Source organism: Silurus aristotelis (genome assembly GCF_946808225.1).
Source record: "Silurus aristotelis genome assembly, chromosome: 3".
NCBI lineage: Eukaryota > Metazoa > Chordata > Actinopteri > Siluriformes > Siluridae > Silurus > Silurus aristotelis.
The window spans coordinates 17,776,213-17,800,596 of NC_139576.1; the positions used below are offsets into that span (position 1 = coordinate 17,776,213).

Here is a 24,384-nt window from a genome sequence, read left to right on the forward strand (position 1 = left end):
TTGCCACAGTCAAGGCTCATCAGGGACAAACTCACACTTATAAAGAACCACATTATCTGTGTAAAGCTGCTTTGAGACAATGTTCATTGTTAAAAGTTCTATACAAATAAAATAAAATTTAATTAAAATGCAGTATTTGGTAGATTGAATGGTTCTAGCCGCTTTATTCAGGCTTGCTTTGTTACACAGAGTATAAACACTAAGTTGTGTGTGTGTGTGCGTGTGTGTGTGTGTGTGTGTGTGTGTGTGTGTGTGTGTGTGTGTGTGTGTGTGTGTGTGTGTGTGTGAACTATCTTTGTAATTTACATAATATATTTCAGATTCAGCAAATGTTGGCAGTGACAGTTTTGGGAAAACAGAATGAGAACCAGCTGTGAAGGATATGTATATTGGTTATACTGGTTAGTTCAAAACATGCCTTGTTGAGACCAGATTCTATTTATCACATTAATAATTTATGTTTGACAAAAGATAAAAACATATAGGAGAATGAATAAAATTCTGTACATTATATTCTATTAGACTATGATAATTAATAAAGCTAATGCTTTACTCATTATATATTAACAGGAAAAGCCTTTCAGAGTAACCATGTCATTATTAGAACTTACACTGTCACCTACACACTGTGTCATGCTGCCAGATAAGTTTGAAAGTTGGTGGCCTGACTGAATATAAGTGCAAGGTTCCCTCTACTATTCACCTTCACCTAAATAATAATATGAAGTCACAAAATGTCAGCTAAAAGCATACAGGCAGTGTGTACAAACAAAAGAAAGTCATTTATTAGATTCACATATGGTGCCAACAGAGCTGTCAGGTTTTTTTTTTTTCTTTTCATAATTACAAACTCTGTGCAACTTCACAAAGGGTACAATTACAGCAAAGCATGACAAATAGAAAGCTGCTCTGTCTTATTGTAAACTAATTAAATTCTGATGCTAACTTAAAGAAATGCAGCATTCTTTTGTGATTTGAACATAGTAGCCCCATAGCTATTTTTGTCATTATGGACTTGGAATATTCCTTTGACAAATCAGTCCTGTTCAACGTAATGATCTTAACCGTGCATGCTATATTTGACCAGTCTTATATTAAATGACCATTTTCCATTTATAGTCCCAGCACTGACATTACAACGTCTGACAGCTGAAACAGACATTACCCTGGCATCTCTGCAACCTGTGAACAATTCCCACGAGTTCTCTCGCTTTTGTTGGAATGTATCCAGCCCGGAACGGATACGATACCTTCTAAGTTCTCTCATAACGCCCCTAAACTGCAAAGTTGTTGCCAGCATCCATAATTTTGCACATGCTGTGATCAAAGCAGTGGAATGCATTAGAAATTAATCAACTGGCAGAGATCAGGCCCAGGTGCAACCGACTCGTCAATGTTTCTTTTCTTTGATTTGCTGGCTTAATCTCCATTCATACCAGCACTGTTAATGAATCGTGTAATAGTTTGTTTAATATGGACAGCAATAAAACACATAAAATGGGGCTTAGCCATTTCCTTGTTCTTGGCAAGCCCATTCAGCTGCATTCCTCGCAGCTGCATGCAAGGATGTACCGGTAGGTGGCAGTTATTCGAGTCCCACCAGAGCACCGCAGACGCACTGCTTTCAGTTTGGAGGTGTGCGGGCGGCAACAGAAGCATGTACTTTTAAAGGGTTGCTTAAGAACAGAGCTGAAGGAGATGAGAGGGTCTGAACGAGATGTATGGCTGCAGTGACCTTCACAGCGAGCCAGGAGTACCATCTGTGGAATAAAAGAGAGCACAAAATTAAAGGGATTATTTCATTAAAGTGATTACATTAAGTGAAATCAGATGTACTAAAACCAGAATCTCAGTTCATGATGGTTAAAGGAAAACACAAATGTAATCTGATATGTTTGAAATTTCTATTAACTAAAATGTTCATATTAAAAGTATTATATGCAGCACCGAAAGCAGAGGTGCGGTGGGTAGCATTTCCGTCTCACACCTCTAAGACCCAATCCCAGGGTTCCCACCCAATGTACAAAGTATATTGTAGTTTCTGGATCTACCATGACCCTGACCAGGAGTAAATAGTTCAAGAAGATGAATAAATTATCATTTTCATTATAGTAAATTTAAATTTAGTTATTTCATGTGGCTGAAAATTCCTATTTAGGAAAGTTAACCACCTTGTGATTGTGCAGTTGTAAACATTTAGGCAGTGGAAAGAAATATCAAATATTCCTTTAGAGAATTTAATTAATTAATTAATTAATTAAAGAATTCATTTAATAATTTCACTGAGTGTATTTTTTTTATTGCTAATTAAGATGTCATGGCCTGAATTACAGAAACTCTATAAAGACACAAAATATTAATGAATGAAATTTCTCAAAAAAATATACGTGAATGCTATGAAATCTCCATAGATACTGTGTAGCCCATGTTCAGATTATTCAAACAACAGCATATTGAGTCTACTTGAAGTCCGTATAGCAGTCTGGAATGGGACTGTGTGAACCGCTATCGTTTGTGTGAACCTTTCCTCAGGACAGGGCTGAGATAAGCTACTTCAGAGTACATTGCTGTGAACAAAGAATGGTTCTGTATTCCCCGTGTGACCTTGCACCTGTGCTGAGATGGGAGTGTGGCTGATCTCTCCCAGACCTGGGTGCAGAAGCTATACCAGCCTCTGGCTCTCACACACAAACACACTCACTCAGCCACTCACTCACTTATTCAGCTACTCAATCACTCCCTCACCCACTCATTCTCTCACAGACAAGGATTCACCTCAGGTGCCATTTTAACAGCATTGTTTTGTGACATTAATTTGTATTATGTAATGTAAAAATAGTTTTATACACATCACAGCTCATTTTATGAGGGTCAGGCAATGCACCTGGGCAAGGTTATTAGGCCTTGAGCTATGGCTGATAGCAATCAAACCACCCACAGCAGCCTATGAAAGAAGCTATCCTTCATAAGAATCCTCTCATAATTAAAGTTTAATGAGTGATGTGATGGTGCATTAGATCTGGCTAGTCAGCTCCAGTGGATGACACACACAGCTAGCTGGACAAACATGACTTAATTGATCAGCCTTCTAAATTTGAATAAAAGGTGACTAGCACCAGACCACGAGTCACACATTCCAGCTGCATTCAGTAAACAGACTTCTGTATCATGGTGCCTATCAGCTGTCTAGTGTCAGCCAAGTGTCACCCATACTGTCCGGGACAATAGTCTGTTGGGAGCCAAAAGCTTACTGCAGAGGGCTGTGGGAAGTCAGACCTGAGTCCACATTGTTTAAGTGTCTCAGGGTAAGAGTGCTGATATAAGATCTGGGATCATCTGTCCATCTAACTATATTTATTATGATGCAAAAGACAAAAATGGGTCTGTAATCAGCACTCTGGAGCTTTGATAATTTGAGCCTCCTGCAGAGAACAGTTATTATGAGTATGAAAACTATGGTGATGTTATTATATGTCACTCTTCAACTGTTAACAGCTACATGTAATGATGGAAAGTACTTAAGCCCCTTGGGCTGCACTTTGTGCAAAAATTCCCATATGTACACTTCTTTTCAGTTTCATGACTAAAAATGAATTGGACATTTTAGAAATTAGCTCTTGGAAACATGGGCTCCCTCAGAGGTTGTTTGGGCAGTTACTGCTTTGGCTGTGAGTAGAATCATTTTATTGTAGGATTACTGAGGGGTTCCCTTGGAGGTGCAAACTTTTTCAGGGAGTGTATGACTGCATGGAGTATTTCTGTCTGATTCTTTCATTGTATTTGGAAAAATATTCACTATTTAAATTTTAAAGGGTAAATCATTTAAATGCTTATACCCTTTTTTCATCGATCACACACCTTTTTTTTTTTCTATTCTGTGGCAAAGGTTTCCTTATCTGCTAAATATTTGGTAGTTGAGCGAAAGTTAGAATACCAGCTAGGCAGTTTAAATGGGATGTTGGCTGAAATTAATCACAGTTAGCTTTGAAATAAAATCTGGCCCTAATTTTATGGCTATTTAGTTTTTCCCTGTGTCATCCATTACAAAAATATGGAGCAAAAAAGTGATAGTTCTCTCTCAAAGTATAGTGAGAAAGTCAATACATAAGTGCTTGTGCTTGAAAAATTAGATGAATTAGACATATCCTGTAACAATGCCAGTGGATGGAGTTGATAGATTTGAAAAGGTGGGAGTCTGGAAAATGCCGTTTGGAGTGAATAGGTCTAGGTGACAACAGCTGGGCAGCAGATGTAGATCTTTCAGGCATATTTCTTCCTTTTATGTTTATAGCATGAATGATTGCACAGGTAGATGCAATGTGCTATGCGGTGCTGCTTAAATTTGCATGAAGCCACAACCATCTTCATAGCTCTTGAAGTATGGAATTGGCTTCTTAATGACTGTTACTAAGACATGCTTGACTTGTAAATTTGCAGTGCAGTAAAACAATGTGCCTGTGACCCTGAATGTCAAATCATAAACCTTTTGTAGGATTGTAAATGTCTGGTAGTTGATCTGAACAATTCTGCCCGTAAACCCGACCTTCACCATCGTTTGACAGTAATTCCTCTAAGACCAATAACCAGTCATATTAGTAAAAGCTGTTACAGCAGAATCTGTCATGATTAGTTACAGCACTGATTCCAAATGGTCCCTCAGGACTTGATGCCCTGGCTGGATACATGAGTAAGTCATTCCTAATCTAACACGGCTGTCCATACTCAATGCACTTCATGTCAATTTTGGTCATTGTGGTTTTTCTTGTAACAGGCACTAATATTACATTTAATTCTGAATGACATCGAAGGAAAAGAATGAAATTTTGTTAGTGATATAGGTTTCTAACATCATATCATCTGTTTATAGGACGGAGAAAAGATTCTGCCTTCACTTATCTCCTCCCTTTGCTGAAATGTCCCAGCTGGGGACATGCTAGTGGAGTGCACAAAGCTGAAATCTGTCCTTTCAACGGCTGAATCAGGTAAATCATAGACTCTTCATTTGGCTCACACCAAGGGTGTAAGGCTGCAGCATGCAATAGGTTAGAGGGCAAACACTGTTATTCAGCCACAGGTCTATGAGGAGCTCTGGAACTGGGCCACTGCACAGACATTTTATGTACCCAGTGGACTTATTCCTGGCCAGACCATGAGACCCACAGGCTGCATATGTTCACTGTTTTCTGCCAAAGTGTCAATGTAACCATGGTAGAGATCACGAGAAAAGAGCAAAGATTAAAAAAAATTTAGGTTGAGATCCTAATAGTTAGAAAGAAAGCCCTTTTCCTTAATGTATTTCTTTTAACCTCTCGTTAGCAGGAACATATGGATGTGGAGTGTATTAGCTTACAGCAGGGTCTGACCCAGGCCATTACTGGGACTCAGTGAACAACATGGGACTGTATACTAACCTGCTGTTGATCTCGTTTGGATGCTAATCGCCAAAAAAACATCGACATGAAGAAGCACAGGCCTGAACAAAATACTGGAATAGCCTTCTTAATTACCCTTACCCTAAGTAATGATTACAAACATGTCTACAGGGATTTATAAACACAGTCACACACAGCCTCACACACACACAAAATATATATATATATATATATATATATATATATATATATATATATATATATATATATATATATATATATATACAGTATGTGTGTGTGTGTGTGTGTGTGTGTGTGTGTGTGTGTGTGTGTGTGTGTGATAGATAGATAGATAGATAGATAGATAGATAGATAGATAGATAGATAGATAGATAGATAGATAGATAGATAGATTGATAGATTGATAGATTGATAGATTGATATGCTGCTGGTAAACAGACCTTGGAGTTGCATTTGTAGATGGGATGTGTGATGGTCTCCACAAAATGGTGTCTCATACACCTGTCAGGATCAGAGTCCCCAAGGTGTCCACTCTCAGCCTTACAGGTAACTCCACGCAGAATGCTTAGCAGGGGACATGTGACCAGCAGGAGAACAATCCCTGGCTGGCTAAATGCACTTGTGTTCTTCATTATGGCACCTTGGCACTGATGCAGTGGTGAGTTAAAATTTCCCAGCAACAAAATGGACAGAGATAGAACTTCTTCACTTACAGGGAAAAATTTTCAGCTCGCTGCCCAGGCTCTTTTGGCAAGTTGGTAACCTGGACTGTGTGGTGGATTTGTTCTTTATGCACTGCCATCTCCTTTAGCTCTGTCTGCGTGTTTCTTTCTGTAATGACAAAAATAAATATTTTTAGGACAGTGTGAAAGCTAGAGACTATAATCTAAGGTAATAATATTTTTTTATTTGAAAGCTTGTCAATTACTAAAACCATGGGAAAAAATATGTACTACTTCATTTTGATCAAGGTGGCTGCTATGCAGCCAGGAATGAGTGAACTGCTGTACGAGATATGCTGGCAGCCCACCCCGCTGTTATTCCTACAGTCCCAACAGACAAAAGAAATCTGATTTTATTGCAACAAGGAGAAACTTAATCCATTAATAAATAGACGGTGGTGAATAATTTCCCTGAGAATGCATTTTTCATTGGAAAAATTTGATGTTCTCTCAGGACAAGTTAACTATATAATTGTATATATATCCTTTGCTTTCATTTGTGGTCTATGCACTTTATTAACCTCTTAACAGTGGTATTCCTGTAAAGAAAATGTCTTGTGTGTTGATTAAATTCATCTAGTCAGAACTGCAAGCTTATTGCTGTGCTTGGTAGAAACGCTTGTTGGTTCTTTCTTTACTGCCTGAAGTCCCAAAAACCTTAAAGTTGGGCAAACCTGTGAGGAAAGTAAATTATCGTTCATAAAACATAATGCACTGCATTGTGTCCAAACTTGTTCTGTCCAATTTTACTTCATTTAAATCTGAATATTTTGTCGAGACCATCATTTGTTCTGAAATCGCAAACACTTCAAGTTAATTTAAAAAAATGTCCCCTTGTGTTTTTCTTTCTGCACAGAATCATTTGACTTTTACATTCCATGTGTGAGAAATTTTAGAATCAATTTGCCTGTTAAAATAAATACTCTCTGAAATGTTTAACTGCACCAGAGAGCTTGCAGGGTTTATATAAGCAGACATCATAAGTCTGTTCTTAACTGAGAGGCAGGTACAGATACAGTTTGGATATAATCAGATATAAAATTGCTTTAGCCATACTACTGCCAGTGGTACACCTTGTTGTGCACCTGTAATAATCAATTTTAGTAATATAGTGAAAACAGAAGGTATATAGCAATATTTATAAGCTATAGGGCAAAAAAAGGAATCTTATGGTCATTAATCATAAACTGCAGCCTATTGTCATGTACAGCAGCGGTTAAGGTAAATCTCTAGAATGGTATGAGTAAGAAAGATGCGGGAACACATTTCCTCATCCAGCTATCCATGCATAAAACCTTACTTAGTATAGATCATCTGTTCACATCAACCAAACACCAGAACCCAGTGTGTTTACAATCAGCAGCACAATCTTCTGAAATCCTGCATCAGAGACGGCAGTATACATTGCCTCAAGCCCAATGTCGCTCTTGTCTCTCCAATCTCAACTATTTCCCAGTCTGGTGTTTGTTAATTTTAATTTTTTTGTGGGAGCCTTATTATAGATACCAGAGATGGGGTTTTATTTATTAGACATGTGTAGTTTGATTTCGGTTTGGCAACATTGCAGTTTTACTCATACTGCACTGAAATGTTTCCCGTAATTAGAATTCACATTATAAATGTGGCCGAAGCCAAGAACTCTGCGAATAAATAAACTCATTTGATCGTGGAGATTTCTGGAGGAGAAAGAGGTCCGGTTGGAACCAATGAAAAATCACAACCCAAATATTATTTCCCCAATTGATCAGGCTAATAGCCTTGTTGACATTATGTTTCACTGTAACAACAATAATTTTACATTTACAAGTTATACTTCAACTGAAAGAAAACCCAGAAGAATTCTTTACTATCAATGTTTTATATCCATGTGCTGTGTTTCTTTTACTGCAAAACATCTGCTAATTATTGTTTGAGCCAAATCAACGTACTTTTATTCTGTAAAAAGAGAAGCAATAAACATTCAGAACAAAGGCCCAAAGTGAGCAAGACATACAGACATGTTGTGTAGTGCTTTCAGGCTAAAATGAGTCAGAGAATTTCCTCTACTTCTCCAGGAGCCCTGTCCAGGGCTGATGACACGCAGCAGGCCTCTGATCTGAACTGTCCCCAGTGTGTTGTCCCCTGACAACGGGATATGGTGCTTTTTGATCAAGGTATCACAGGCTTAGTGAGGGGCCTCAGCGTCTACACCATTAGAACTGTGAAATTCCTGACATTCAAAAGCAGCCACAGGCCATGCCCTCGGACTCCATCTCACCAGTCAAAACCACAATTAGTTTCTTTTAGGGGAATAAAAGAAATGCTTTCTAAGTTTGGGTACAAAACATGTAATACCCTGGTTTTTAACTGACTCACCCACCCACTCACACATTTGCACACACACAAACACACACAAGCTCTGAAGAAACTTCAGGGATTTCAGGTAGTCTTTTGATATTGGTGTAAGTTGTCCTGTCTCTGGCTCTCATCGCTGCTCCCTGCCTTGCATAAGCTAAAGCACAGACTGTCATTTTCAAGAGGATTTTCAGACTAAAACGTTCCTTTGGGTATGAGAAAGGATGGATAAGGCAGAATTCACGTTATTTGCTATGGTTGGCACAGGATTGCCTTAGAGAAGCAATTTATTTAGTCTGAAACAGATTTAGCAGGTAACTCCTTTAGTTGCCTCCAGCCTCGAAGTGAATCCCCTGATCCTGGGAAAAGTCATTTAATTCCGGATCATAACTGTTTGCAATTGCTTTGTTGATCTGACTAGAGTAGCTATGCATGCAATAGAGCTCAAAACTGGAACGATGTTCATGCTTTCCATGCTATCAAAATTACATTTAGACAAGCTATCTGTTACAGAGTTGCTACTAAAGTGCCGTAAAATCTCCTACATACTGACATACTCGCCTCCTCTTTCAATCATGGCTTACGTCATTGTTTGGTGCTTTGGTAGCCCTATTGTCTGGCCCGCTTTTAATAAACCAAAGGGCAGATTCCTACAAGACCGCATAACCTCAGCACCCCTCCTCCTCCCTGCACCCATCTGCACCCACACAGCATGCCAGGCCCTAGCAGGGGCACTACACTCTAATACCACCAACCCATGCCTCCTCTATGCTACAGCTAAGCCTTGCGCTAAATATATCCTGCATGATGAAGATAAGACAAACAGTGTAGATTTGAGCACAGCCTTTGTCCAATGACAGTAGATCTCGTAAGCCAACACAAAGCTGACGTTAGTGTTACAATTTAGGCTTCTTAGAATAGAGCATGTCAGATTGAGGTAATGAAATATAAAAGGTCCTGGTCCTAGGTGTCTAATAAGGACACTATCATCAGTTTGTATTACTACATCCTGTTGAGCATCCGTCTTCAATTTGGCATTCATATTAAAACGTCACACAGGGGCGACTGGAACACCAGAAAACACAGTAAAAATGATAATGAGCAACCTGACACCACACACGCACACACACACACACACATAGTGATGGTGGGTTGGTGGGAATTGTCTCAAATTGTGCAAGAGAATCATGTGATGCCTCTCATCCATCTTCATAAAAATGAAGACGATATGCATATTTTCGCTGAAATTCTCAGCTATGAATTCTCAGTATCTGTCTGTGCAGAGGTATTAGCTCAGTGTAGCAGTCAACCTACCACAGAACACATTGTGTCTCTCATCAGATGCACATACCAAGGATCTGCCCCAGGATCAATGCCTTACCAACTCATTTCACTCATGACTCACACACTGCATAATTACCTTGTTTCTACTGCTCCCATGAAGGGCTAATAAAGGTGTCTGTGACTTGAGGAAACCCACAAAGAAAAACAGAGCTTTGGAGGTGATACTGCGGCAACAAGACTTTCCTCAGGTAATTAAAAAAACATGTTACGCAAAACAAGCTCAGGACCACTGTGAACATTTATCCCAATCAGTTGATCGACTAGATGCCAACATAACGACTAAAGACTAAAGGCTGAGTGGCTCTGTGGCTCTGAGCCCTGGGTCACCTAAAGATTCAGGGTGAGCTTACCTTCATTCCAGTTTCTCTCAGCTGTTGATATCCAACCCCATCTGCACCTTCTTGGACTGATGTGGAAATGCTTCAATAACAATTGCTTTTAAACCTCCTTCTTCTCTCTCCCCACTCACTCACTCACTCACTCTCTCCCTCTCACGCACACCGATCGTGTGTGAGCTCTTGACTCCCTCTTTCCCTCCCTCCACTCCTCTTGCTGCTCCCCCTCCCCTAAACCTCCTCCTCTGACATTAACACCCCACATTTTTATAAAGGAATCAGGAGGGAAAGGGAAAGGACAGATGATGCACATCTTAGTTGTGGAACGTGACACAGCAGTAATATATCACTTTGGTGACACATCTACACAGCTGACACACCAAAAAGCTCTCGCAAAACAAATGGGGATTCCAGCCATGGAAAGGTTGCAGAATCAAAGGTGAGCAACACCCTGGCCCTGTTTTACGATGCTTGGGGTTATAAAACTGTTAGCAGAATTAGTTTATTTAAAAACAACTGGTGCAAATGCATAAAAATCACAGTATCTGTAGTCTCCCGTAAGCAGTAGGGTCACCAATGGGCTTTGGGAGGTGCTTCAGAAATTCACACAGGTTCTACTATGTCCAATCCTGGATGATACTTTAGCCTTTCTTTTAAACAAGAAACAAGGGTTTAATCAGATGATTTAAAGTGTAATATGGTTTAAAGCACACGCAAAGGCCATGGCACCAAATGGATTAAAAATAAAACAATGTGTGACAAATAATTGGACAGTGTAGGAAGATATTTGTCCACATATTTGTGTATTATCAATAATCAAGAAAATTCTGAACAGATATATGTAATACTTAGTTGGGAACCTTCAATCACATAACTAAAAAAGTGTTGTCTCAACGTGTGTGTATATATATATATATATATATATATATATATATATATATATATATATATATATATATATATATATATATATATACACACACACACATTTTCTACTGTAATTGTAAATTAATGAATTGCAATGAATAGCAGATTGGTTTAAATGAAAAAAGACACTCAACCCAATCATAGTCTTTAAAAGTCTCTGAATCACATAAAGGATAAAGACAAGCTATACATAAATTTAACTTACAAAGAAGGAATAATTGCCATTTTACCTTTCAGACATAGAAAGCATTCGACAGAGTTTTTTTTTTCCAAACATGTTTTCAATTGTTTAAAATGCGAATAATTTTAGCAATTTAAAATGGCAGAAGTTGAGGGAAGAATGAGACGTATTAAATTACTGCAAATATTGGCACCAGAGGGGAGTTAGTAATCTTCAAATTGAAGTGTGGACTCAATCCAAGACAGAGCTAAGACCCTGCACAGCAAACAATATCTGATAATCAAATTCTTCTCATTTCAGGCATTGTTTTAGCAGTTTTCATTCAGCTATGCAAAAGTGGAAAACTGCAATATGTTACAAGAAAAAAAAACATATGGTCATAAATTAGTTTCAAAACCTAAACCCTCAGGGGAAATTAAAGGAAAGCTGGCATAACTAGGTAAGGCTTTAGGGGTCAAAAGTTTATGAAACTTGCAAAGCTTCTTTGAAAGTCAAATTTATCTCCCACCTTCCATCTCCTCACCCCTCTGACAGGACTATTTACAATCCAACAGCACAAAGACACCACCAACACTCTCCATTTAGACCATACAATTACAGAACTGCTCATATTTCTTAAAACATTGTATATTTAGGGTACCTTGACTCAGTACTTTGTTTGATTTAATGTGATTAAATGTGTAGTACTAACTGTTAAACTAACTGTTATTGGGATTTATATTAACTGATGCTCTGGATTTGTTAAGACACTCTCTGCTTTTATGAATAGGAGTTTAATTTTGGAGTTGACATATAATTTCAGCAGCTCACTCACTTAGTCATAACTGTAAAATGGCCTTGGCAGAGATTTTCTAACAAGGAATCGCTCTTATGTTTTTGCCTCCTCCATGTATTTAAAAACTATTTCACTGTATTGCGCAATGTACTGCCCCAAACATCAAATAATTTTTTCCCATGACCCTAACATACTGTCAGCAATCTGGGAATAGAAAAAAACAAAAAGAGAGAATAAAAGGTCGCTCAGGTGGGTGATGATGTCAAGTTCTAAGAGTGTTTAGCCATATATCTTTCTCGTACCCATCACTTTCCCCTTGGATGAAAGAGGGCCTGTGTGCACCTTTCCTTCAGTCAGCTGAAGATGGCTTTCATGTTCCCCTAAAGCCACAACAGAAGACTACCTTTGAGGTGTTGCATAGCCTCTTCCCCAAGTGAAAAATGATGGGTGGAAAATAACACTGACAGATTTGGACACATTTTAGTCTTATTTTCAAGAGGTCGATTTCAACTCTTGTTTCAAACTACATGTAAAAAAATAAAAGAGGTCTCATACTTCTGGGTGATTTATAACCACAAGGTGAATGCAGCAAAACAGTCTTACTTGCTTTCCAAAAATGACCTCCACCGGGAACACTGACCTGCATGAAAATAGTCTCACTGCTCTAATTTACAGCCTGTATAGAATAACATTTTTCATTTTACCATCTAAAAAATTGTTCAGACTGCACTTAGCCAAAGACAACTTGCTGATTACTGTAACAGGTATGAAAAAAGAGAGACAGGGAGAATAGGCAGTGGTATAGGTCAAATATATTAATCCTTGCTTTGAATCAGTCTGAGTAGAATTAACTCAATTATGCAAGTACAAGAGAAAACTTGTGCTGGAAATTAAATTTTTTTGCCGGGGGTAAAAACCACTTGTTCTCCACATCTTCAGTATCATCTTATAAAAAACACAACAAAAAGAACATTAACTTTCCTAGTACTGCATTGTTCTGTGGTCAGCACTAATAAGCGATTCATTACAGATCTTTATAATCAAAAGAAAAAATGAAATGTTCTTTTGTACACTTAATTGATGGAGGGATAAACAACTAATGCCATTCAGACCTATTTATCTGACGCGAGCTGGTCACTAGACTGTGTTTATAATAAACTCATTGTTTCTTACATTACTGAGGATAAAAGACTATTTTGGATTTGTACTGACTGCGAAACTCTTAGGTCAGAAAACGTAAAAAAGCAGAAATGTTATGATAAATGTTTGTGACCATGGGCACATATTACCGCTTAAACTGATAAAAACAGATAGAGAAATCAAAGAGGCAACAATACTATATACAATATACAAGATGAAGCACATCTTGAAGCAATGTTTAAATCTTTTTATAATTAAATGTGAACCTTTTAAGGGCTTATCTGTTCCTTATTTAAAATGTATTTTGGTTTTTAATTATTATTCCAACTTTATATTGGTTGGTCATACATATTTTATAAGTATATTAAACATGTGTATCCAACAGCACAGTACAGAAACACTGTCAATTTTTATTGAAGTCTATACACATTTCTAATGTTTACCTGTTTGGACAATTTAAATTGCCTCCAGAGATTGAACTAAGCAACCATTAAACCAGAACCAGGCAACATTACAGTCCTTACAGAGCCCAGTAACTATCACATCCAAAATGAAATATCTATCACACACAAAATTTATATTACATCCAGTTAAATCAGCTGATACTTATAAGCACTAAATAGATGTTTCCTAGGATCAAATAATAAGAAATTAATAAATTTAAGGCTAACATTTTATAGAGTAAACATATGCTAATCAACGAGTGAGTCGTGTGTATTTACAGAAGATAATGACATCTTTAAGTGAATAAAAGCTATTATTATGTTCATTATTATGTTTATCTGATGCCAATGAATTGTTCAGATGAGGCACAATGTCACACAGTGTCCTCAAACTCCCATTTTAGAAAGCATAATGGGTTAAATATGCAGTGGGCACTAATAGTCCTTTGTATTGTAGACCACAAAGCCGATGACTTCAGAGTCCAGCATCTTAGTAAGTCTGTGGGCTCGTGACAAAAATTCGATCATGCTGGTGTGAGATAATTTACTCATCTTGATTCATCCGAGGATCGTGCCTTGATTACTAGGGCTATGACTTTAGGAGTATTTTTATGCTCTACATCAGCCACTGAGAGTTTAATGACGTGTCTGATTAGAGACCGATTTGGCCTGAGAAAGTAATGTACATCATTAACAGGGTCTGCAAATCCACAAAATATGCTTTGATTTAACAGCTTGTATATGTTTGACCTCATTTTTATTCATATTCATAATAACAGATCTGAGATGTCCTGTTTCTCAAGAACTCTTGTGAACTAGAGAGAGTGGAGCTGGGGTTTATTGCTAATGTGGTAAAGCTTTCTTTAAGGAGAATATTTATTTATTATTTCTGGAAGGAATCTTCATTGAAACCTTTCTCAATATAAAGCTCATTTGGGCAAACAGCTTATGAACTAGCTTTTATCTTTAATTTGTCCATCTGTCTGAAATAGATATACATAACAAACACACAAACATACTGCACAAAGGTGGTGTGGTAAAGTTATAGCTTTATTTGAACCATTCTCTCATTCATACGCATACCACCATATTCTAATTGTTTATGTTGGTGCCTTTCGGAGAGAGGACAACTTCATGCCTCTCAGCTGATATTGTTAGTTTGAACATTGCTAAAGGCTTCATCCAGTAACAGATTGTAGTTGATGGTTTTTACTGCAGGAACGACTGCCTCTCCCTTCGGGTCGAGATCAAACTGCAAATAGTGGGAAAATATAAACAGTGTAAAAGCTAGCATTTATCTCAGTATTGTTTTACATTAATACACTTTTGAATTGGTCATTATTGGTCACAATGATCTTCCTGGTAGTAGATAAAGATAACAGTCAAAGTATCAGGAGTAAACTTCACTAACACTAAGAAAAAAATGCAGATTGCGAATACACATTAATGGAATACACAAAGTTTCCATTTATTAAGGCACTGCAGTAATGGCATGAAGAAACTGAAGATGACGCTACTCCTCTTCTTAATGTCTCAAAAGCTCCTTGATAATGGCAGAGTATCCCACTAAGGTGTGGTCATCTAAAGTAGGCTTTGGCAGCATAAGAGAAAATGGCTGGAAAGTGACCGTCAGAAGGCTGTTAGCAAGTAATGCAAAGCAACAACATGCAAAGCAAAGAAAAGCAAATACTCGAACCTGCCTGTGTGAACTATAACACACTACTAGAGTCAGAGTTCTAAAGCAGGGGTTCTCAACAGTTATTTTTTTTTTTTTTTTAGATAGAGGCCTTAAAGAGTAAATCAATCCATAGACACATTTCATTAGATATTCATTTTATTACCAGGTATAGAAATTGCTTACTCATTATTTAAATTAGTACTCAAATATTCTGGCTATTTGTTGATCTAGAGATCTTTTATTCCTAATCTTTCTAATGACAGTACACCAGGTTCTGGTCTAATCTGACCTTTTTCTTTTTTTGGTCTAATTTTTCTGACCATAATAATAATAAATAAATAGTATGTGTATGTGTATCATATTTTACAGATACCAACTTTGAGAACCACCATGGACTGTCTTCATTCTGATTAAAGATAAAAATCACAAAATAATCAAAAGCCCCATCTACTGGTCAAAACACCTAAACTCCCCTTTTCACCACTTATTTTGTGAACTTTGGGCCAGATGGTTTTGCTTAGAATGTTATGCGGCATAGCACGCTAAATTAAAGGGCTGCAATAAAAAAATACTTGACTGGGTTTTTCTCAAGGCTGATTTGAATGAGGTGAGGCTTAGAGGTGCCTCTGTGGTAGGTTGAGAGCCATAGATGGGAACTTTGCCACCTGGCCCTCATTTCCAAACACACTTTTCACTTTTTCAGCTCTGAGTATGTGTGGCTGTATCTGCTAATGATGTCAGACAAAGCTTCAAGAGAAAAGCTTCAGCACAGTTCATTGATGAAACTTTTTCCATGTCTAACAAATCATTAAAACATCACCTTCTCCGGTGCCTTCAGCTGTATTTAACTGGTGTTAACTCACTTTCATAGCAGCGTCTGGTGGAAGTGGTATGGAGGCATTCTCTTTCCAATTGATTGCTGACAGGAAAGCGTGATAGTCTATCTTCCCAGACTCATTCTCAAATCTGAATGGCAACAAGAAGCCAAAAAGACATTTGAAATAAAGATGTGTAAAATACAATTTTAGTTAAACATTGAAATAAAAAGTCAAATAGAACTATTTACTTTTGCAGAAGGGCTCTCAAAAGTTCATCGTCCAGTGGCAAGCGGAAGGATTTGCAGATGATCCTGGCTTCTTTGGTGGAAAGATGCCCACTTCTTTATCATGGCAAAAAAACAAAAAACAAAAAATAAAACAAAAAATTGGGCAAAATAATTCACATAATTAGATAGACATAATTTCATAAAATAACAATTTCTTTTCCTTATTAGACTTAAAATTTAAAATAACTGGCCCGTCCAAAACACATGCACATTAATCCACTGGTGTTCCCAGTCATATATGCTACATGCCACAAGTCTGGAGAGATCATCTGGTTCCAATGCTTCACTTGTACCACTGGAACTAATCACAGCTCCTGAATGTGGAGCCGCAGGGTCTGCAGACTGACGCTGCTCTACCTCAGGCTTAGTGTTTGTGTGCACCATGTCTTTCTAAAAATGCACAGGCATGCTTATTTCTGTATGAAACTATCATTCATGTGACACCCTGCAACGTTTATATGTGGGGTGAAAGATAATAGTTTGTGGTCACGTTAGAGTGAGGCACGCATTAGAACTGAGTTAAGTGCATAACAAATTAAGACTTGACCAAGGGCCATGCTCCATCTCCTGGCTGTTGATGTAAAAAGCAGACAAGTGTAACATAGCTCCTGTTATACCTGTCTCGGTCCTCATGTGTGAAAACTCGCAGCATGTCTAAGAAACTTTCAAACTGTTTCTTCTTCAGGTGATCATGAGTGACGGCCAGCATGAGGCCCATGTCCAGCTCAGGCTGCTCTTTCACCGAGTAGATACGGCCTAACACTATGATCTCATGCTCCGACAGCTGACCATCCATATCTGCCAACAGAGACCTGTAAGGACACAAAGGCACTCAGCTGCTCAATCACATGGAGCAGTGTCTGACGAGAAATCCATGAAGAATATGTTGTGTTTTCACTTGTGTGGATTAGCGAAGACATGGACGCATGCTGTCTGTGAAGCAAGTAGGATTGGACAAGAGTGTGTGCAGGTTTTTTCTACTGTTAGGGTAATGTGTATTCCCTGCATACTTCCCCAGGTGCTTCATGTGATCATGTCGGTTAAATGGGAAAATGTTAATGTTTATGTGCTTATTAAATACATATTCTGAGTTTGGCTCCTTACCTGAAAGACTCATAAGGAATGAATCCAGTGTTGCCTGAATCAGTTAAACTCAGGAACTGTTTGATTTCCTTTTTCTTCTCCTCGGGAATTGATTTTAACTTGCTTAAAATGGTGCCAATGTTGGCCTTGGGAAACTATGCAAGAATAGTAATCAAAGCAAATCTGTGAATTGATGGCTATTCAAATAGAATTTCCAATTGCAAAGTACTATAAGGGACAAGACTAAAGTAAAACCAATCACAAGAATGAGAGAATAATACATGTGCATTACCTCTTCTGCATGCTGTTCCATATAGTTGAAAACATACTCATCAGCATCCACTAATTGAAAAGGCTGACTGTTTATAATGAGTTTGGCTCCCACATACAAGTCTTGAGCTTTGTAGTACTCAGACATCTCACTCTTAAGGAGCTCCTGTCCTGATTTCTTCACGCGACATCTCTCCAGGTATTTACCTCCAATAACCCCTGCAGTATAATATGTGTACATTTGTATCAGCTTATTCTGTAACTCCATTAGGAATTCGAAAACTTAATTCCAAATTGCAATATTTTTCATTAAATATAAAAATTATTACAATTGTGGTAAGTGAAAAAGAAATTCATTATAGAAAAGAAAGTATGTACAGTACAAAAAATCAGTACTGTTAAAATACCAATGACAATTTTTAAAAGGTGGTCTAAAATTCTGTAACTGTTTTGATCAGGTTTCAAATATTCCCACATCTATCACAAATTATTAAAGATCAAGTGATAGTGATGAAGTGATTTTTTTCTCTAGTATCTACAACTTGTGAGACAAAAAAGAAAAATGTAAACAATTAGTGCCAATAGAATAGGGAACAAAGGGGACCTACCTGAGTTCTTCTGGATGGGTTCAAACACTGCTATAGTGTCATCACTGAGGAAGAAGGAGATGATGAATGTGCGGTCCTTGTTGATACGGTTGTCTATAATCATCTTGCCCACAAATCTCAGTTCGTGGCTTACCAGACCTTGCCTGACATATACAAATAATAGATTAGAACATTTTGACTTATATTACTATCAACAACCACAATGTATAATAAAGCTGAAATTTTATGAAAAACTAATCTTGCTTTTGGGATTATAGTTTGGGATTCAATAATAGAAATAAAGAAACTTGTTTAATTGAATCCAGAATGATTGTCTAAAGGCAGTACAGACAAGAGGCGAGCCTTGTCTGCCATCCATTACTGCACACATTCAGATTGGAAAAGCACAAGTAGAACCGACAAGGAACTTAACCCCAAGTCAGATCAACCAAATGCTCAGGAGATGCTGGTGCGTTGGTTAGTTTAAATATTCGTTTTGTTTAACGGTGGAATGAAATGTCCAGCATGTCCTGCGGAAATGTATTCCAGAAAGCATGTGGTTACCTGTCTTTTTCCATTAGCTTCCTGAAGTCTTTCTTAGGGCGTTTGAGTATCAGCCCACGGCAGGAGCTAAGAGAGTCCTCCTCTGATCCAAAGCCATTGTAAGGAGGGACCTGGACATTAACTTTTGCTGGTGGTGGAGCCTTGTACTTCACAGGAGTAAAGTCCACTACAACCCACCCACACAAACACACACACACGCGTTTGCACTTTCTCTCATGGTTGCTTCTCAACAGTTTTCATTTGCAGTCTTGACATGAGCAGGTTAAAAACCTGTTTTCATTTATACTAGTACATCACTAGGTTAAATGAAAAGTACAAGTAACATAACTATCAGTGAAATTTAAAACAGAAAACAAGATTTTTTTCTTCATAATTTTGCAACTCTGACATTTGAACTCAATAGTGACATCATGTGGTCACATTCTCATAAAACACACTTGACCCGATGGAATCTTCTTTCCAAATACAGGCAGAGTCTGGAACACTCATACTTTTCATTTTCACTGAAACTGGAACTGATTAAGTTTTAGACATAGAACCTACGGATGCTAACGCTAGAACTTACCGACGCCATATTTGGAACGATAGTACTCTTTGGTGAAGTTGTCACAGTCACAAATCACCACTCTACGGCCCCAGACGTTAATGACCCCTCCTACATTCAGGTCACAATCTTTGTAGAACTCCTCATTTACAGCACCAGTCTTGAGATCATACACATATACAGGAACATATAAAGGAGTTTTAGCTTTTCCAAATTTATAACTTACTCAGATAATAAATAAACAAGCTATGATTATACTTGAGAAATAAAACCATTAAGAAATTTCATTTAATAATAGATGTATTCTAAGTGTATCAGAGACAATTTTTTTAATTGCTCCTTTGTAACTCACTTTAAGGCTGTCAAGTATGTAGCGACCCCCATGTCCCATTGGCCCAAATACATTCAGGACAGTGCGGTCTGTTATTTCACCGGGCAGACGTTTGGGAGAAGGAGCATGCTGTTAAGGAAAGGCAAAGAGAAAATAACTGCAATCTGTCTCGAAAAATAATTGGCTGAAGAGGTTGGATAATTAGAAATCTATTTTAAAGGCAATTATTTTCTCACTAGGAGATTTGCAAAAACTTTTTCAGTGGATTTTTAAAGCACTAGAAAAGTATTGAGTACTTGCTGACAGCATGACAAGATAAATTAATGCATGGGTGATGGGGAAGCTCATCCAAACAGAAGATGAGACAAAGAGAAGAGAAGTGGTTTTAGTGCTTTGTTGTCAATTTTGTACCAGTTATGATGGAATTTAAAGAACAGTGGATTGTATGTTAATATGTCATTGTTTATTACTGTTCCAGTAATGATGAAATTTAGATGAGTAAGTCAACACATAAGTCACTGTGCTCCAACGGTTCCATTAGTACTGGACTAGAACAGTAGACTACTAGCTGTGTGTCTGTGCAGGATTTTGAGTTTTTACAATCCCAGTTAAAAATTGAAACAAAAAAATGTTAATGTAAAAAAAACAAAAACAGAATACAATCATTTGCAATCTCATAAAACCACATTTTGTTTATAATAGAACACAGAAAACATAGTAAATGTTTAAATGAGGTAGCACTGCATTAAAAAAAAGGTCTGATTTTGTTATGAAAATTACTGCATGGGCTCAGAAACACCTCCAAAAATCATTGTGTGTGAACACAGTTTGCCATGTTGTACATAAGTGCAGGTTAAAGCTATAAGTTGCAAAGAAGAAGCCATACAGTATGTGAACATGATCCAGAAACGCTGATGTCTTCTCTGGGAGAAAACTTATCTGTGATCAGACAAATCGAAATGTAAAATTCTTTTGAACTAAAGATAAGAGGGACCATCCAGCTTATTTATCATCAGTGCTCCGTTCAAAAGCCTGCATTTCTAATAAAATGGAGGCCCATTAGTGCCTATGGAATGGGCAGCTTTCACATCTGGAAAGGCACCATTAATGCTGAAAGGTATAAGTTTTGGAAAAATAAATGCTTCCATCCAGAGGATGTATTTTTCAGCAAGACAATCATAAACTGCATACTGCATCTGTTACAGCAACATGGCTTTGTAGTAGAAGAATCTGGGTGCTAAACTGGTCTGCCTGCAGTTCAAACCATTCACCATTTGAAAACATTTGGCACATCATGAAACGAAAAATACGACAAGGAAGATCCAGGAGTGTTGAGAAACTAGAATCCTATATCAAACACAAATGGGAAAACATTTTCCTCTAAAAACTACAGCAATTGGTCTCCTTAGTTTTCAGATGTATACAGAAGGTTTTTAAAAGAGGAAAGGAAACTACACAGTGGCCCTGTCACAAAAATCAGTTCGTTGGTCAAATTAGATATGGGTTTATGAGATTTTCAAATCACTGACTTCTGTTTTATTTACATTTTACAATTTGCCACTTAAATGTTTTTTGGAATTAGGGTTGTAAATCATAACATATAAGGTTTCGCCACACACCTTTGGAAGCTTGCTTCTGTGTAAAAATTTAGGAGCAGTATCTCGGCCAGAGTTTGCATTTACGACTTCTACTATTTCTATGGTGTCATCTGCCAAGAAGTAGTGTAGAATCAACTGTCTTTGGTCTCCAAACATGCTCTGGGTATCATCCCAGTTGCAATAAAAGCGCAGAACATTGCGGTCATGCTGAAGGAACTGTTTTAAGGTATCCTGCCTCTCAAATGGGCGCAGTGGCTTCATGCTGTCCTCCACCTGTGAAAGTAAAGGACACAGTCTAAGAACACACTGTTGCTATTCTGTTTCCAGTTTGGAGACGCAGACACATACTTACCCCCTTACGCATTGTTGTATATTGGTCTGTTGGTGTTATAACAGGGGCATTGAGACGCACACCCATTTTCCTCAAAAAGTTATATGTGAAAGAGTCACAGTCTGTTATTGTAAAGGTCCTGGAGAAGAAAACCATTTTCTGATTTATATTAAAGTGGTACAAATTGTAAAACTGGTCATCAGCAGGAGCAGGGAGAGGAATGCGTTGGCGGTGAATAAAAGTTCCTGCATGGAGAGGGAATGGCTTAGCAACAAGTTGATTGCTTAGAATTGTCAATCTTCAATTTGTCATTTGAAGGACATACCTTGTGTAATGCCACTATTTCTGAACTCTGGTTCCACAATCTGTATGGTGTTGTCTTCCAAATAGAAATAAATCTTACATTGTCGAATTCTGTAAGTTTCCTCTCTGCTCGAAGTAACAGATTCTTGGAAATATGCATTGAAGCAAAGAACCTAAGGCAACAGAAACATTTCTTTTTGCTATCTGCACACTTTGCTGCTCTGGTTAGCTGGTTATTTTTTATCTACAAACCTGTTTGTCAAACGCTATCCAGGAGGGGACGTCACTGCTTTCTCCTTTGGCGTATTTCAGTCGTGGTTTTTGGCCGAATAGCAATTCTCCTCCAATGCCAGGTTTCTTTGCACCCACCATCATTGGCTCAGCTTTGAAGTAATCAAAATGCTGAGACTTGTGAAACCTTTCTTTTCCCACCTATAGAAAAAAGTTTTTTACACATTATTTAAAAACAATACTATTAAAAATAGATTTGAGTGATAAAAAAAAAAAACCGCAATCCACAATAAGAGCAGTTTTGTGTACAGAGGCATCATCAGGTTCAAACATATTTGGGTCTGTGGCTACTTGAACCATACGGGAAACACAATTTGTACTGCATATGGGTGAAAACTCTTTTTCTGTGCATGTGTGAAATGTCTACCACTTCCTGTCATTGCCAATGTTTTTACATCAGTCTAGTGATATGGATTCTTTGCGTTTAATAAATTATCATGTGTGAATGAGTGAATGAATTAATGAAGGATGGAAGGAATTAATTCATTTATGAATATATAAATAACTATCTTGTGTGTTTCTTAAATGCAGATATTTGTTAAAGTATGCTGAAATAAGTAGAACAGTTAAGTAGAATATATCTACAGAGAATGTAATTAAAACACTTTTTTTTTACACACACTTATATACCTAAATGGGGTCTGACAAATGTAAACTATTTTATTACATTTCTTTCTTTATTTAATTGTATCTAAGCAATTTAATTTGTGCCAATTTATTAAAAAGAATATTCAAAATGTTTTAAAAAGAATCACTGGTAAAGAACTATTTTCGGTCTAAATCGGGTAGTGTCAACAATATTACAAAAACTAGAAACTCAGGACAAGAAGTAGATGCATTTGTGCACATGCGCAGTACCAGTCATGTTTCTGATATGGATCGAGTAGCCACAGGGCCCCTTAATTCCAGGGAGAGGACGCTGATGACCGCAAACAACAATAGTGGGCTGTTATGATATAATTTAATGTGTGTCATTACAGTATACAAAAAACTGCAAATAATCCTAGTAGACACCTGACATTCCTTCTTGTTTTTTTTCTTGCATTATTGCGACTTTAAAGAAAACTGATTTCCAAATATCATCTTTCCATTTTCGTTTTAAATGTAAGAAAAATATTTTGTATGTCAATGAAAGAAGAATCATGCTGTGTAAAATATACTAATAAAATATATTATATTGTTATTATATTGTCATATATACTGTGTATAATAATAGGTCACTATAACTGTATAAAATTTACCATTTATTTTAAGAGCTGTCATACTTAACTTAGTGCAGTTTAATACTTATTGTAGAAATGAATATTCATATGTAAAACCTTTTTAAAAGCAACAAACTTTTAACTAGTGACAGTCAACCAAAACTAGTTATTCCAAGCCGCACACATTAGCATCCTAACATTACAGAAGATAAGAGCCCTATCCCGCTCATTGTAATTAGTTTTCATTTTCAACAGTAAACCGATATAATGTATAAACTTACAGTTTTGTAGCGTGAATATCCAGGTAAAGCCATTTTTAATGTGATAATGATAAATACTTTTCACGGAAACTGTTCGTGGGGAACTAGCCGGACTGCAGTTCACGTTGCTATAGTGACGTTACGTTTGCAAACTCAGTTGCTATGATACGCAGCACAGGTCACGTGCTTACGGCCCTTCGTTGAGCTCCGTGTGATGTTGCCGACGACAAACAAACATGGCGTTCAGTGGACGCTTTTATACAGTCAAATGAATTATCAACAAGTAGAGAAAAAAACAAGGAATTACTAAGAACTGGAAAGAAATGACAGGACAAAAATTAATCTTATGATGCAGCTATGTACTTTGATCCCTATTAAAAGAGGTGCAGGGATATTTAGCAGTTTCTGATCTCATATTGTTGAAACTCCGGATTATGGATTAGTTTATATGGAATCATAATGTTTAATGGTCTGCAGAGACCATATAGACGTTTTTGGCTATAAGAGACACTTGACAAGCAAAACAGTGTATCAGCTAATAAAAACCCCCACACAACCATGGTGAAGCATCGCATGCTGCAATGCTATGGGGCTGCTGCTCTTCAGCTGGTACGGAAGCTCTAATGAAATAGAAGAAATAATG

At 37.4% G+C, this 24,384-nt stretch overlaps 2 protein-coding genes across 3 annotated transcripts; both read right to left on the reverse strand.

Annotated features, from left to right (window-relative positions):
- Positions 1 to 763: 763 nt before the first annotated feature.
- Positions 764 to 10,293, reverse strand: ndp (norrin cystine knot growth factor NDP). Its single transcript, XM_083536469.1, has 3 exons — positions 10,144 to 10,293; positions 5,834 to 6,224; positions 764 to 1,760 (listed from the first exon to the last, which is right to left on the reverse strand). Exons 2-3 carry the CDS (start codon positions 6,023 to 6,025, stop codon positions 1,536 to 1,538), a joined length of 417 nt encoding a protein of 138 aa, XP_083392595.1. The 5' UTR covers positions 6,026 to 6,224; positions 10,144 to 10,293; the 3' UTR covers positions 764 to 1,535.
- A 4,333-nt stretch (positions 10,294 to 14,626) lies between these two features.
- Positions 14,627 to 23,896, reverse strand: efhc2 (EF-hand domain (C-terminal) containing 2). Of its 2 annotated transcripts, none has more exons than XM_083536440.1 (15): positions 23,763 to 23,896; positions 22,241 to 22,420; positions 22,011 to 22,161; positions 21,707 to 21,930; positions 21,376 to 21,627; positions 19,778 to 19,885; positions 19,447 to 19,585; positions 18,882 to 19,047; positions 18,339 to 18,481; positions 17,753 to 17,949; positions 17,482 to 17,615; positions 16,995 to 17,189; positions 16,339 to 16,431; positions 16,136 to 16,238; positions 14,627 to 14,846 (listed from the first exon to the last, which is right to left on the reverse strand). In XM_083536440.1, the coding sequence occupies exons 1-15, from the start codon at positions 23,793 to 23,795 to the stop codon at positions 14,736 to 14,738; spliced, it is 2,229 nt and encodes a 742-aa protein (XP_083392566.1). In that variant the 5' UTR covers positions 23,796 to 23,896; the 3' UTR covers positions 14,627 to 14,735. The 2 variants fall into 2 exon arrangements, with proteins under 2 accessions (XP_083392566.1, XP_083392567.1); XM_083536441.1 differs by having other exon boundaries at positions 14,627 to 15,209; positions 23,763 to 23,894.
- Positions 23,897 to 24,384: the final 488 nt, after the last annotated feature.

Coding starts and splice junctions, on each gene's coding strand:
- efhc2 (XM_083536440.1), bottom strand. CDS start 23,795: ATGGCTTTACCTGGATATTCACGCTACAAAACT. Junction 19,886..21,375: donor ACAGAAGCAAGCTTCCAAAG/GTGTGTGGCGAA, acceptor TTTCCTTAACAG/CATGCTCCTTCTCCCAAACG. Junction 14,847..16,135: donor CACCAGACGCTGCTATGAAA/GTGAGTTAACAC, acceptor CACTATTTGCAG/TTTGATCTCGACCCGAAGGG.
- ndp (XM_083536469.1), bottom strand. CDS start 6,025: ATGAAGAACACAAGTGCATTTAGCCAGCCAGGGATTGTTCTCCTGCTG. Junction 1,761..5,833: donor TCTACAAATGCAACTCCAAG/GTCTGTTTACCA, acceptor TTTATTCCACAG/ATGGTACTCCTGGCTCGCTG.